Here is a 16,463-nt window from a genome sequence, read left to right as displayed (position 1 = left end):
CAGCGACCCGAGAGGTGGGGAGACCAGGCCACGCAGAGTGGCCCCGGGGGGCGGGTTGGGGGAGAGGTCAGGCCCGCCGGAGGGGCCCCGGGGGGCGGGTTGGGGGAGAGGTCAGGCCCGCCGGAGGGGCCCCGGGGGGCGGGTTGGGGGAGAGGTCAGGCCCGCCGGAGGGGCCCCGGGGGGCGGGTTGGGGGAGAGGTCAGGCCAGCCGGAGGGGCCCCGGGGGGCGGGTTGGGGGAGAGGTCAGGCCCGCCGGAGGGGCCCCGGGAGGCCAGGCCAGGCCCGGCTTGCTGGAGGGGCCCCGGTCAGCGCACACGGTTTCAGACGGCCCCAGCCAAGCGAGCAGCGGAAAAGCCCAGCCCTGGCTCGGGCAGCCCCTGCGCCGCGACCCATTGATCCTCCCGGCGTCTACTCGCGGGAGCCAACGAACGAGGTCGAGTCTGCGCCCTGCGTGGGGCCTGGGAGGCGGGGAAGCAGCGGGGCCGGGCCTAGAGCCGAAGGCGGCGCCAGGACTGCGGGCGGGGCCGGCCTGAGGCGGGGCAGGGCCTGGGCGCTCAGGCAGCAGCCGCTGCAGGGGACCCAGGAAGAGGGGGTGAGGGCCGGGCCGGGCCTGGTGCGCTCGGGCCGGGCGCGGAAGCGAGCAGAGCCGGGCAGCAGGAAGATGGCAGAGCCGGAGATTCAGCTGCTGCTAGGCGTGGGGCTGATTGGTAAGGACACCGCTGGGCCCTTTGCCCCTGGTGCATCCACCCCAGGGTAGCTCTCTGTGCTGGGGAGGGGCTGACGCCCCGCGCCCAGCCCCAGGCTCCAGCTCCTTGACGGGACCCTCTGCCCCTGGAATTGAGGGTGGGGCTCTTGTGGTGGTGTGGGGGCAGAGGTGCTGGAAGTAGGGGTGCTGCTGCACCCCCTGGCTCGAAGGGTTTACAGTTGGGTTAAATGGCTCTCAGCACCCCTGGGTAGGGGGGTAGCACCCATCAAACAGTTCTCACTCTTTGTGGCACCACCCTAACCTTTCTCCTTCACATGTGGGGCCTGGGGTAGTAACCTACCGTGGGGTGGGGGGACTTTTTCTCTTTTGTCCATCTTACATACCTTTGGCAGGGCTTTTTTGAAGCAGTTCTGCATGAAGTTCTCATACGTAAATTAGGGAAATGTGGTCTAGATGCAAATTACTATAAGATGGGTGCTCAACTGGTTGAAAGACTGTACTCAAAGAGTAATTATCAGTGGCTTGCTGTTAAATTGGGAGACAGTATTTAGTGGGGCCCCACAGGCATCAGTCCTGGGTCCAGTACTATTCAATGTTTTCATTAATGACTTGGATAATGGAGTGGAGAGTATGTTTATAAAAGTCGCAGATGTCACCAAGCTGGGAGGGGTTGCAAGCACTTTGGAGGGCAGGTTTTAAATTCAAAATGACTTTGAAAAATCAGAGGATTGGTGTGAATTCAACAAGATGAAATTCAATGAAGACAACTGCAAAGTAGTTAACCTGAAGGAAAAATCAAATGCACAGCTGCAAAATGGGGAATAACTGGTGGTAATACTGCTGAAAAGACTCTGGGGGATTATAGTGGACCACAAAATGAAACAAGACATCAATGTGACGCAGCTGCAAAAAAGGCTAATATGTTTCAAGGGTGTATTAACAGGAGTATTGTATATTAGACACAGGAGGTAAATGTCCTGCTCTACTTGACACTGGTGAAGCCACATCTGGAGTACTGCATCCAATTCTAGGCAATACAATTTAGGAAGGATGTGGACAAATTGAAAAGAGTTCAGAGGAGAGCAACACAAATGATGAAAGGTTTAGAAAATCTGAATTATGAGGAAAGGCTGGAAAAACTAGGCATGAAAAACTAGTCTTGAGAAAAGAAGACTGAGACACAACCTGATAAGTCTTCCAATATGTTAGAGCTGTTATAAAGTACAGTAATCAATTGTTCTGCATATCCACTGAAAGTATGACAAGAAGTAATGGTCTTAACCTGGGAGGGAGTTTTAGGTTAGATATTAAGAAAGCCTTTCTAATTATAAGAGTAGTTAAGCTCTGGAATAGGCTTCCAAGGGAGGTTGTAGAGTTCCCATCATTGGAAACTTTTAAAAACAAGTTGGACAAACCATTTCTCATGTATAATCTAGGTTTACTTGGTCCTGCCACAGTGCACGGGGCTGGACTCGATACTTCTTGAAGTCCCTTCCTGCCATACATTTCTGTGATTTTATAATGGAGGTGTGAACCCCAAAACTGCCCAGCAACAGGTAGCCCTCTGCCCATCCATAAAAGTGCGGCTAACAACATATCTCTGCCTCTCAGTATACAATACGTTTGGAGATAGCATTGGATAGCATCATAAGTGTCCCAAGTGTTGCTTGTTTTTGTTATTTATGCCAGTTTATTTTAAAGCATGTATTGATGAAATGATTCCTGCATGCAGAAGAGCCAGAACCTGCCCTCTGATACAAGCCATTGGAAATATGTGGAGGTATCTGAAGGCAACGTTTGGCATATGGTTGGTACATTTGTGGTGGTTCATTTGGGAATGAAGTCTATAAATTCTCATACAGATAACGAACCCATTCTATAGCATATAGATGCCATATAAATATAAGATGCCATTATTTTAGTTATTACTTATTGAAATACAAAGTGAAAGTATTGTTAATGAGAGAGTTTATCCATTTAGAACTAATTGATAATTTCATAGTCCAAACAAGTCTGTTAGTTTAACAATAAACAGTTAAAGATGCTATACCACTTCAAAGCATTGTGACAGTTTGAATGATGGGGATTTTAAATGATGCAATTTAGGGTTCTATAAACACTGATGTGCATGCTTATTTTTGAGCAGTTAAATAATTCCATTGGAGTCAATGGGACTACTTACATGCTTAAAGTTAAGTAAATGTGCAAGAGTTTGCATAACTGGGGACAGCACCTTTGAAAACTACAATTCTTATTTTTCCACATACTCACAAGCCTCAGCTGGCTGGAACTTTGCATGCCAAGAGCAGACTTTTCCAACAAAATGTTATAAATACCTGAAAATAAAAGTTAATAACAGAAGCTCTAACAGACAACTTTAGCAGTCGAGGCATGAGTGGATACTGATCTAGTTAGTGTAAAATGGGATGTTAAGATGATTCCAGTAAACAGATCTGATTAACCAATCAATTTACTTCCTTGCTGCTGTTTGGCATTCTCACAGTGAACATCTTTCCACCATAGAAAAAGACACCAATGGAGATACTCTGTGGGTATGGTGTTATCCTTCCACCACAGCTGAAATGAGGGATCTATTGCTGAGAAAATGCTGCCTTACAGATGAAAATAAACTGCTTCACACCTTTGTATTTGGCCAGTATAGAAGATCATGGTTCTATATCACAACAGTGGAAGTTCAAGATTCTTCAGTCTTGAAAAAGGTGGGACTGAATCACTAATAAAGCAGTCTAAAGCAGTGTTTTGGGGCCTAGTTCTCCAAATCCTTGACTACTAGCTGGGGTACTTACTACTGGTAATAGGTTTCAGAGTAGCAGCTGTGTTAGTCTGTATTCGCAAAAAGAAAAAGAGTACTTTGTGGCACCTTAGAGACTAACAAATTTATTTGAGCATAAGCTTTCGTGAGCTACAGCTCACTTCATCAGATGCATTCAGTGGAAAATACAGTGGGAAGATTTATATACACAGAGAACATGAAACAGTGGGTGTTACCATACACACTGTAAAGAGAGTGATCACTTAAGGTGAGCTATTACCAGCAGGGGGGCGAGGGGGGAGCTTTTTGTAGTGATAATCAAGGTAGGCCATTTCCAGCAGTTGATAAGAAGGTCTGAGGAACAGTTCTAGTGGAAAGAATGGGGTTGTTCTCAGGAACAAGCACATGCTCAAGAGTAAGTGTTTACAGGATTGGACCCATATTTTGCAGTTTTTAAAGTTTCTGAGTATGTTTTATGGTCTTCGTCAGTTGTGAACTTTTTAAAATTATTTTTTGCAGATTATTTTTGGGGTTGAAATACACTATAACCACTTGCTGGAAAATAAATACAAAATTCACTGTTTTTCACACAAATTAAAAATATTTGAGAGGAGGAAAAGCTCAGGGCCACTTCCTGGCACAAGTTTTTAAGCATAAATTCGCATTGAAAAACAATGAGGAATTTTGCCTAAAAATCACATGTATAGTATGATGCTAAATCTTGGCAATAGAGGTTGAAAGAAGTCTGTAGAGTTGCTAGCACAATAGGGCTTGATTCTTGGTAGTCCTTTCCTACTGAAGTCATTGGGCAAAAATTGTGAGTAGCAGATTAATGTACTTTATACCAGTTTGGTATTCTGTGTGTATGCAAAACAAGTGTAATATATACTCCCTCTTTGGCCTCTCTATGAGCAGCAAAAAAGGGGGTGTGGCTGGGTACAAAGAAGTGTAAGAGGATGCAACTTCCTTTGAAATCAATGGGATTGCATCAGTTTCCACTTATGGGTGAATTTGGCTCCTAAAGCATTAAGGATATCTTCTGTGGCATGGTCATAATGTAATGTAATGTAATGTCATTAAAGTAATGACATGGAAAACTTTATTATTATTCATGTTAATCCTAGATATGTTTAGTGATAGCTTCCCTGCGCTTGCAATTTGAAGTTAGACCCAAGAAATAACAAAAGAATAACGGACATGGGTCATTCCGGGGAGAAAAGTAGTAAAGAAATGGAGGAGGATAAAAGGTGAGAAGGGGAATTTCCATGTAATTATGAAAAGGAGAAAGTTGGGTGCATCATGGATTTTAATTTTGGGGGTGTTTTAATAGAATTTATGATGGAATAAATTTTGTTAGAATGGAAGATTGAAGGTGATAGACCTGGCAGATTTGGACTGATTATTTGGATCACAAAAGGAGTAGTTGTTTGGTGTATGAAAACAGGGAGGCTACTCCACGCAATGTAGAGGAACGTAGTTGTATAGGAAGCTTTGGAAAGGAATAGGCTGATATTAGGTAAAAGATATAGGCAGGAAGGAACACTGTGCATATCCTTGCTTTATCTTACATTGTTTGTTTTTAAGCAGTTTTCATCACTGAAGGATAGACTTTGTAGAATTTCCCTTGACTTGTCTATTTTTTTGGCTGTAAATATCCCTTTTCCTATTACATCCCCCCCCTTCTTTTCCCCTCAGAGTGTAAGAGATTAATTTTGCCACTTACACCCAATTTTCTGACCATCTTATGCGATCTCTAATATGTCCAATGGAAAGGGTTTTGCACAGTTTGTTAGATATTACAAAAATGCAGACATAAATGCTTGGGACCCAGGCTGTAAAATTAGTCTTTGAACAGCATTGTTATATCTCACTCATTATTTATAGCTATAATAGGTTTTTCATTGTTGAATTCTCTACATTTCTGCTCAAATATATGTCTATTTTAAAATGTACCTTAGCATTCAAAGTCTCTATTTTGGTACATGATTTATTGTGTTTTTCTGAAGGATTGAATTGTGTATGTATTCATCTCTATTACTAATAATTGAAATATTGCAGATGCACTTTCATTTCTTCTATACTCTGACATTAAGGTCCCTTAATAAGTTGTTGTAAGCCTAGTAGTATTGTGGCATTCCATATTAAGTAAAAAGCATTCCAATGTGGTGATTCCTCCTATCCTTCTCCCACCCTTTCCATCCCCCACCATGGTTCTGTCCTTCTACTCACTCTGTTGTAATCTATCATATCTGCAGTATGAGGTTAATGGGATGTTGTGAGGTAACTGTCTCATGTTTAGGGGTGGTTTTTTTATTTTTGTTGCATTTAATCCACCAAATATTGATAATGCCAACTCAGTGAAAGCGGGTCAAGTCAGAAGCCATTAGCTATGGTTTTTTTTCCTGTGTATAAATGAGATTTGCAGCTGTCTTGCACACTCCTAGTACTGTAATATCTTGTATGGGTGTTGCATTAAATTTAGTAATATAAACATTACCTGAATTCAAATGGAAGTATATAAAACAACGTGCATGTTTTTTGTGTGTTTTGGACAGGTGACTCACTTTTCTATTGTTCTGACTGCCAAAGATTTTAACCCGGAGAAATATGCAGCCTTCACTAGGATATTGTGTAGGTCTGTATAAAAGCTGTATTTAGTGCAAATGTTTAAATACTTAGGTCTTGCCAAACTGGGAGGGTGAACAATACATGTTGTCGAACAATGCATGTTTTATAACAATATGAATGTTTGCTGGGATTCTGTATTATGATTCGTTATTCCAACTATATAAATTCTAGGTCTGTGATTAAGTAGAACTGGCTATTCTGTGTCCATGTGATAAAATTAAGAACATAGTCAAATGTTCAACATATGTTACTATAAAAATAAAATTCTTCATTTTTCACAGCTTTTTTTTCAGTAACATGTTTTAAAAATGTCATAAATACTGAAAGAGCCTCTGTGATCTTTCTGTTTCACTGTTGCGTAAACTATTTAGGTTGGCTGTGACTTGTTTTGTGTGTGTGTGTGTATCTTATAAGGTGGAGGTTATTAAGGTTGACATAAACTGATAGTCTTTCTAAATGATCTGAAAATTATAGTTGAATTTAAAAATAAATGTGACAGTGGCTTTTTAGGGAAACTAAAATGGAAGCTGGCACTTAGAAACATCTACAATGCTATTTTTGAAATCTGTTTGAAGCTTTAGGTACTGTGTCCCTACATCTGAATGCCTTTCTCCTTTCCCAGGGGAAACTTACCAGTAGTTAAAGCTCAGAGGAAGAGAAATGATTAACACATGGATATTAAGAGGGAGGAGAGTCTCTTTTTTCTATGTACAAGGGACAGACTGAGAGTCTTTGCATTTGTCTCGCGTACAGCAAGTCTTCTGTCAGCTGTACCTTTTTTGCTAATGTTTCTTTGATAGTCATGAGGTAACTGATCGTATGATCGGTATTTAAAAATCAAATGAAGAATATGAGGAGTTTTGCCTTTCACAAAACAAATCTTCTATAAATCCACAAATATTTTGTTTTTGTTTTTTTTTTAATTTGAGTTTTATACTGAAACTATAGCTCCCACTCACTTGTGAAACAGGAAATCGTAATAGGAACATGAGTTGATCATAGATCCAAAAAAACAGGCAAGCTTTTGTGCACATGCTGAATGGCTTTTTATTATTGTATTTAAAACTAACATCAATCATGTGTCTTAAAATCAGAATTCTTCCAAATCAGTGTTTTGGTGATACCATGACCTTTTTCATATACCTAGCTGCACTGTTCACACCATCATAGACAAAAACTAAATATTTTCACTCTTTTAATGCAGAATCTACCTGAAGCATGGGAGTCCAGTTAAAATGATGGAGAGTTACATTGCAGTTCTTACAAAGGGGATCTGCCAGAGTGAAGAAAATGGATCTTTCCTCAGCAAAGATTTTGATGCCCGAAAGGCTTACCTTGCAGGTTCAATCAAAGGTTAAAAATAAATCTATAGTCAACTGCTTACTTATATCTTATTTAAATATGAAACCCACATAAAACAGATTTATATATCAAGTTCCAAATTCTGTTCAGATAAGTAACTAATATGAACTGTTCATATATATTCTGAATATAGTGATATCTGGTGACTTGTCATCAAAGAAGTATTGCCAGAAGATACACTTGCGATACCATAATGTCTTTCTTTTCTGTCTCGTAGATATAGTATCTCAGTTTGGTATGGAAACAGTTATCCTATTCACTGCACTGATGTTAAAGAAAAGAATTGTTGTATATCACCCAAGAATAGAAGTCATCCAGGAGTTTACCAGGTATACCACATACCCGTAAATAAAAATGCATTAGGCCCTGATTCTGGAAAGTATCTATATTCAGGAAAGCACTAAAGTAAATGCTTAAAGTTAAACATGTTCTTAGGTCCCATTGATTTCAGTGGAACCAAAGTATGTGTTTAAGTGCTTTTCTGAACTGGGGCCTTAAAAATAGAATGGATACCAATAAAAATAATGATTCTACTTACCACCAATGATATAAGGACCCTCAATTCTCTGTGTATGTCTGTATGTGTGCTCTCATGTACAAGAGATTCTTAATGTCACAAAATTGATATTTCTCTCTAAAGCTTTACAATATGAAGTGCTAAGCCACCTATAAGCACAAAAAAATATATACTTAGTTTCAAATGCTAACTTCATTTCCTTAGGACTCTACCTGCTTTAGTGTGGCATCGACAGGACTGGTCAATTCTTCATTCGTATGTTCATCTAAATGATGATGAACTGGAAGCATTAAAGACCTGCACAGGTAGTGTTAAATTATCAGTCAAACTTTGTTCATAATGTTCATTTCATCTGTATTGGAGCAACATCCTTTAGCAATAATGTCATGAAAATCTGTTGCTATTTCCATCATAAATTCATTTTAAGGATTTTTAATTCTTTAAATCTGTCATAGAAGTTAGACTGTATATTTTTTTCTTTGAAAAAAAGCATGTGTTTTATGTTAAATTAAAGATCAGATAAATACTTTTATTGGTGGTTCCATCCAGATGGATTGTACTTCCTCCTCCCCCCAAAGCTACTGTAAATGATTTCCTTTACTTATTAAGAAGATAGAGCCAGTCATTAGAGAATGTAGTCCAGAACCAAATATCACAAATTGTGCGATAGTTATTACCAAATAATCTTTTGGTAATTTTTCTGGGGTCTCCTAGTGGAAATGGTCACACGAAAGGAAATGAAGACTTAATCTCTCATCTGCTAGAAGCTGCTTGGCTATTCGTAGCCTCCTATTGGGAAAAGAAAAAATAGCCCAACCATTGGGGAATGGTTAAAAAAAAATATGGGAGGTTGTGGTTACAGAAAAATTTAATACACCAATTTGAATAGTAGCATTTGATACATATATTTAATATATGTCTACATAGAGATTTCACTCAATTTAATAAAATCACTAGGAACGACATAGGTGTTGTAATGATGCTTACTCTGTAATATGGTAACATCCTGTTAAATAGACTAGATTCCTGTATAATGTCTCTTCAAACAAAAACTAATTGTTGTGATGATTATTTTATTTCTGATATTTACATGGCAGGTATTTGTAAACTTATTAACTTCCTAAAAAAATAGCTTAAAAAGGAGGTAGGGATGTGAGCTTGTTTCCTTTTGATGTTGTTTTGGGTCAGATGGAATGAAGGAATTATGCAGTGTTACAGGAGGGGTTGATAACATGCCTTCAACCCAAATAAAATTATCTTCTAAGCATGTACATTGTTAATGATTAACTTTTCTTATTTTTTAACTACAAAAGAGTAACTCAAAGTAATAGTGGGTATTTCACTTAAATTAACAAGAAGCAATTCACTTTAAAGGTTGAAATTCTATTCAGAACGTGCTCCACTATGTCAGTTGGTGGCTGTTTATTATAGTCACAAATGGACTTCACAAGCTATAAGAGTCTGATTTGTGATTTCTATTGAGTGTAAAGGTTATACAATAGATCAAAAGACCTCAAGCTTCTACCTTCCCCCCCTAAACTGGACACAACAGAGGGAATGAAGAATTTAGCAGTATTCTTAACACTGAATTTCCTCACGCTCATCTCTTTCAGATAATCAGTGTTATAGTTAACAAGTATTTTTAATGTTTGTTTGACTATTTTACCACTAGTGTATACCTCAGCTCATCAAAATCAGTAACCACACTTCCACGGAGAACAGCTGCTATAATGGAAGGCATACTGAGATGAACTTAGCTAGCATGTTGTAAATCAGAAAATGTTCTGCTGCCACTACCGTCCTATTCCTGACCCAAATAGCCACTAAGGGCACCTTAATGGAGTCTTAGTGTATAAACTAGTGGTCTCCAACACTTTTTTACGCACAAGATCACTTTTTGAATTTAAGTTCAACCCAGGATCTACCCCACCCCTTCCCCAAGGCCCCGCCCCTTCCCTGAAGCCCCCGTCCTGATCACTCCATCCCCCACTCTCTCTGTCGCTCGCTCTCCCCCACCCTCACTCACTTCCACCAGACTGGGGCAGCAGGTTGGGGTTCGGGAGGGGGTGCGGCTCTGGGCTGAGGGGTTCAGAGTGTTGGAGGGGGCTCTGGGCTGCGCCTGGAGTAGGGGGTTGGGGTGCAGGAGTAGGTGAGGGATGTGGCTCTGGGCTGGGGTAGAGTGCTGGGGTACGGGTTGCTGGCTCTGGGAGGGGGGTCAGGGCTGGGGCAGGGGATTGGGGTGAAGAAGAAGGTTTGGGGTGCAGGAGGAGGTATGGGGTGGGGGCTCAGGGCTGGGGGTTGGCGTGCAGGCTCCCGCTGTGGGGTACTTACCTCAGGCAGCTCCTGGTTGGTGGCGCAGCGGGGCTAAGACAAGCTCCTTGCTAGCCCCGGCCCCAGTCTGGCACATTGGCACCTTCTCCCCATCACGAGCCAGGCCACCCACCCGCCCACCAGCCAGTAGTTCACCATGTGGCCATGCCACTCCCAGAAGGTGCCAACGTGCTTCTGCGGCCCCTGGTGGAGGGGCACATGGCTCTGTGCACTGCCCCTCTCCGCAGCTCCCACTGGCCACAGCTCTCTGTTCCCAGCCAATGGGAGCTGCGGGGGCGGTGCTTGCAAGCAGGAGCAGTGTGTGGAGACACCTGCCCCCCCAACCCCGGCCACGGGGGCATGCTGGTTGCTTCTGGGAGCTGCATGGGGCTGCAGCAGGCAGGCAGGGAGCCTGCACCACTATGGCCGGAGATCGCAATCAACTGGGAGAGTCTCCAGGATCGACCAGTTGGTGACCACTGTTATAGACCTTCATGTATTTCACCTTTGGAAAGTGAACATACAGTCACTTTTTGGAATATTTTGAGTAGCAAGAAAGCTTTGAAACTGAAAACATAATCTTCCTTACTACATATAGTGTTTTGTTCTTAATTTTAAACTCCATAAGTCAAAAAATACACTACGTGCCTAATCAAATGCCCAAAGAAGTCAATTAACTTCAATGGGTGCTAGATCAAGTCCTTAATTTTAAGAGATTTTAGTTTACACTACATCTCTTCTGTTTTTCAGTTTTTAATCAGAATTTGTCTTGGTAAATCTCTACCACCTAGGTTACATTGCTGGATTTATAGACTCCAAAGTGAGCAATAGACCGGATCTATATGATGTGTATGTGAATTTGGCAGACAGTGAAATTACCATTTCCCAGCAAGCGAAAGGTTGGTTGGCAGCATTTGTTTTTGTTTTGTTTTGGCGAAGGGTGGTGGTATTTGCTTTGTAACTCTGTGAACATAGAGCCAGATTCAACAAAATATTGGTCCTTTTTCTAGGCTTGTTGTGAGAGAGCAATTACTTTAGAGCTTTCCTAGTCCAACTGGGAGCCTGGAAGATCTTTGGTGAATCTGGGCCATAATGTCATCATGTATAAATGCCGAAGTAAAGGAATTAGAGAAGGGTGGTCTTGTGCATAATCATAGAGTCTTAATTAAAAACACGTGACTGAAACATTTCATATTTTCATAAAGTTACATTCTAAACCATGGGTAGGTTCTGGATCCAGCCCAGGACTAAGCCCTTATAAATGTCTCTTCCCATTTTCATATCCACTGAACTTTGGGTTTTTTATCTCCTCCTAATGATCAAGGGGAAATGATGCTTGCAAAACTCTCAATGCATGGAGGATAAAACCTTTAGAGCAGTAGGAAATCTTAACTTGGTTTTATTAAAAATGCACAAATTAATTCCTCCATGGATGTCAAATGACAGATACAGATCATGAGGAGCACTCATAATTTGGCTTGCCATCAATTTACCAGATGACAGTTTGTCACTTAAATGCATTTGCACATTTCACTACTAAAAATTCATGACAATCCTTTAAAATATTTATCAGCTCTTATTTTTAAAGTATAAAGAAAAAAGCCTAATCTTGGTTAACCTTGATTTATCTTTACTCTATGTTCTTTATATAAAAACTTCAGCATACTTTCTGGAAACTAGCAGTAAACTTATCTGTAATGCCATTGTAGGATCTAAAATATTTTGTCTAATTGTACCTCTGCATATTAATTTTATCCCAGCAAAAGCAATAAAGAAGATGTGATGGGAATACATGAAAATATGATAAAGTTCAAAGTACATTTTTGTGAAAAGTTCTTATAGGTGGTCCTATTATTCTTCCTCCTACATAAATGTTTTCAGGAAGCTCCATTAAAGAGAGCATATGAGTAAAGGTGAGAGGTGCCATTGTTACAAATGCTAGTGACCTGCTACTACTATTTTTGGATGAAGGGTGCTATATGTGCAAAATATTATGTTCTAGATTGGTTAGATGATCAGAATGAATGCATGATATATTTTTTCTACTCTCCCAGAGGCAATGACAATGGGAAAATTGCACAAAGAAATTGGTCAATTCATTGTTCAGTCTGCAGAAGATCCAGATAAATCAGATAGTCAAGTCATTAAGGTTAGTCCTTAGTTTATGTTTAAAGTTCTCCTTTCATTAACATTTTACTAAAAAAAAGAAAGAAATACCATAATGAAATGCCAGGCCCTGCTTCCCCCAAAGTCAGTTGATCTATTGCAATCTCTAGTTTATAAATACCACTATACATTGAAATTCTTAAAATAGTTCTGCTATCATGACCTGGTTATAATGGTATGTAAATAAATTAACTAAAACATAGTGTATTGGCACTTCATGTTGTTGAAATAATTCCAGACACTCCTTTGACTATATTTAACTGTATTAAAATAAAATGATTTTACAATGGTATACGATTTTATAATCAGTTATTTGCTTCACTTATACTATAACTTCTTGGGAAAATTCATAACTAACATTTTAAACCCTGAAATATGCTTCTTCAGATTTAAGATTGGGCTTCAAAATGCTGTGTTTTTTCCCTTGTTCCCACACCAATAGAGTCTGTTAGCTATTACACAATTGCATTGCGGTAATAATTTTGAAATAAAGGCATTATGTGAAATGCTGAGAACTCCCAGCTATCCCTGAATTAAATGTTCAGCATCTCACATGATCAGATCTGAAGAAAGAATATTCCAAATTTCTTTTTTTTTTTAAGTGGCAGATTGGTCAGAACGCATCAATTATTTCCTCTGTATACTATTTGTGTTAGTATCTTATACAGAGGTGTTAATAATGTTAAATAATTTTCCTAGTACTGCATTCATGCTTGCTTATTTATCTATTCTTATTTTAAGGATATTTCACTGAAGACAAAGGAAATTTTGACTAATCTGGCATCATTTACTGAAGTTTCTGATGATGGTGAGAAACCGACACTTAACTTTGAATCCCTAAAACAAAAGCGATATCCACCAGCTACAGAAAACTTTCTTTATCATCTAGCAGCTGCTGAACAAATGCTTAAGATATGACTTTGTTGATACACTTAAATGTTGTGGACCAATATGAAACTATTCCCTTTGCCATAAAACTATGACTATCTGCTACTTATATAAAAAATTAAAGGTAGCAAAGAAAATGTTACATTTTTAATGATGTAATGCAAAATATAGACATTTGACCTGGAACATGCGGCTACACATTAGGAAATATTTCTAGTCTTTTTACGTTTCTTTGACTCTGACTTTATACACACAAGGGCAGATACTCAAAAACACAACCTGAGTTGGGCACCTTACCTGTGTTTGTGCCTTTGAAATCTTCTTCCTTACTCCTGGTGTACTATAACTTCACAGAACTGGACATACTAGTATAAACACATTGAAATCCGATACACTGAAAGTAACACTGAAAACTGGAAAATGGTTAGAGCAGTAAAAATATACCTGTTTGTCTTGTTGCATAGCCATAAAGTAACAGTTTTTCAGTAAGCAGTCTGAAACTAACTTTGTTTTGTAATCTTCTGGGAAGAACTTAAATTCTTTGTAAGGAAACCTACTTTCTGAGCCAAACATCCAATGTTTCTGCAGAAATGTCTATGAAACCAGTCAAAAAGTTCTGCAGTAGCGCTTTTGTTATACGAAAAATAGAACTTTTTTTCCTGGCCTTTGCACAGATGGGTGTAGCATGTGGTTTTACATAAAGATTTTATACTTAAAATAAAAAATTTAGTAATCCATATTTATACTATTAAAAATTGAATGTTTGGTATCTTGAAGCTGTAAGAACTCATAATTAACTATATACAAACCATATTAATTTGAGAAAGATTTTTGTTTATGTATTGTAAGGAAGTCTATTTTAGAATATGGATAAGGAATTAGGTATCTATATATAAAATAGCTACTTATTGCAGTTAGTCCGAGAGAACTACTGCTACAATCCCCTATTTTGAGGGGTGTATAATCCTACTTCAGATATTTACACGAGACAGAAACTTTGCAGTTAGTTTAGACACAGAAGCATTTTTTAAAGGAACGGCATATTGACTGTAAAAAGAAAAGTAGTGCTTGTGGCACCTTAGAGACTAACTGTGTTTTGCATATCAGTGCTCTCTGACTTTTTTCCATTTGTATAACCTAAGGGGTGTTTTTTAATGGTCCAGATAAGTTTAAAGATCATATAGAAAGAAACACAGTTAGGGCTTGAGCCTTAAGTCCATTGAAGTTAGTCTTTCCATTGAGTTCATTCAACATGCTTTGGATCAGGTCTTGAGCATCTCTAGAACTATAACTACAGGGTTAGAGTGAAAATTTATTTCCCTGGATTCTTCTAAAAAATGCAAGCTTTTATTAAAATAACATATAGTTGAAATAACATGCATGCTTTAGGATAACTCACAAAAAAGCGGAGTTCTCATTTGCCAACTAAATATTTGATATTTAATTATTTTATTTTATGTTCAGTCTTGGAGACGCTTTAGTTGCAAATTTCCTTATTGTTTGTCTCAGACCTTTCCTTCTAATGTTTTTTGTATGAAAACAAATGAAACTTAATTTTGCACTTCAGGAATTATACATATTGCAAAGTTATGCCTATAAAACATGATCTTTTTTTTTTTTTCCCTGAACCCCTTGCCCTGTGTATTTCATGTAAATTGTGCTTGAATAGTCATGGTCATCAAGTGACAGGCTTCAGCTCTTAAATTACAATAAAATAATAGAAATATTTAGTAACGTGGTAACTTAAAACATTTACAATATTTCAACCACAATGTCTAGTTTAAAAAGAATCGTGTTGTGTTTTTGTTTACATTGAATGTACAGCAAGGTGGTATAAGCAAACTCTTGTAGTAGGTGGGAGACAGAATTTCAATGGAAGGTGTGCAAAATTAGGTTTAAATTCCCTCCAGCCCCCAGATGATGCACTTATCCTGTGAGGAGAAAATTGGGCCATTTGCACTTGTATGAAGTAGTGCATCACCTACACTATTACAACCTTTTATTCCATATATAACAAAACAGAACTGATGTAGATCACAACCAGTTTGTTTTGCTAACTTTCAAAGGGACAGATGGTAATGTCCTTGTTGAAATTTAACTTATTCTTTCTATCTCCAGAAGTCAGTGAACTGTGTTCCTCTAGAGTAGTATTTTTCTTCCTAATGGTTTTTTGACATCTAGAGATTTCACAAGGGTTAAAAGGAGAGTTTGAGTGTAACTGGTAAAATCAGCAATCCTTTGTTAACCAAGTGTGGTTCTGCGCTGAGAAGTGACAGTCTGAGACTCCAGGTTAGTTCTGATTTCCATAATGGATATGTTCAGCCTACAAATAGCCGTTTTTGCAACTGTCAGCCCTACAAACGCAATATGTGGGTCTGAAAGTCAAGCTGTATCCTTTTTTACTCCTTTATCATTCCTAATAGTAAGATTCTGCAGGTTAAATTCTGAGTTATGCCTTTTCTTCTCTATTGCCTTCTAGGATTGGGTAAAAGAGGAATGGATTTGGCCTCGCCATTGAAACTAAATGGTGATGTTGATAACCAACCCAGTAGAGAAACCAGCTCCCGCTCCCAGTTGCATTGGCTTTGCAGTGTTACCAAAGGTTTAAAGTAGAAAAAAATGGATGTATATAGTTTGATCTGACTCAGATTTACATTGGGAGCATATTGAGTTACATGGTACCTTTGTATAGCTACTGTTAGCACAGAACAGCACTTTAAAGCACGTACCATTACCCACCATTTCCATAGTCCAGGTCTACACGTAGATTTTGTACTGATGTAACTTTCAGTTAGGGATGTAATATATTTTTTAAACCAAAAAGTTATACTGGTATGTCTCCTAGAGTGGACACAGTTATGCCAATATAAAAGTTTATATCACTGTAGCTTATTCCTGTATGGGAAAGGGAATACTGAAATAACTGCATCCATAAAAGGGCTACACCACTTTAACTACACCAGTACAGTAAAAACGGTACGGCATCTGTGTATACGAGGCCTTAGTCTTTGTAGAGGTAAGGATTAACTTGAGATATGAGAGTTAATTACGTATACAAAAAACTGCATTAAAAACATTATTAAGGTTGCCAAGTCAAGCACTTCAAAGTTAGG

The 16,463-nt window shown here is 39.1% G+C and overlaps 1 protein-coding gene across 4 annotated transcripts; it reads left to right on the top strand.

The window, feature by feature from the left end:
- The first annotated feature begins 553 nt into the window (after positions 1–553).
- DENND10 (DENN domain containing 10) lies at positions 554–15,080 on the top strand. Of its 4 annotated transcripts, none has more exons than XM_073354228.1 (9): positions 554–707; positions 3,230–3,426; positions 6,035–6,114; positions 7,312–7,448; positions 7,687–7,798; positions 8,191–8,291; positions 11,088–11,195; positions 12,351–12,445; positions 13,204–15,080. In XM_073354228.1, the coding sequence occupies exons 1-9, from the start codon at positions 662–664 to the stop codon at positions 13,378–13,380; spliced, it is 1,053 nt and encodes a 350-aa protein (XP_073210329.1). In that variant the 5' UTR covers positions 554–661; the 3' UTR covers positions 13,381–15,080. The 4 variants fall into 4 exon arrangements, with proteins under 4 accessions (XP_073210329.1, XP_073210328.1, XP_073210331.1 ...); XM_073354227.1 differs by having other exon boundaries at positions 555–707; positions 7,312–7,460; XM_073354230.1 differs by lacking the exon at positions 3,230–3,426 and having other exon boundaries at positions 621–707; positions 6,035–6,110; positions 7,312–7,460.
- The last annotated feature ends 1,383 nt before the right edge of the window (positions 15,081–16,463 follow it).

The sequence above is a fragment of the Lepidochelys kempii genome, chromosome 7 (assembly GCF_965140265.1).
Source record: "Lepidochelys kempii isolate rLepKem1 chromosome 7, rLepKem1.hap2, whole genome shotgun sequence".
NCBI classification, from domain to species: domain Eukaryota; kingdom Metazoa; phylum Chordata; order Testudines; family Cheloniidae; genus Lepidochelys; species Lepidochelys kempii.
This window is presented reverse-complemented; position numbering and strand designations above follow the sequence as displayed.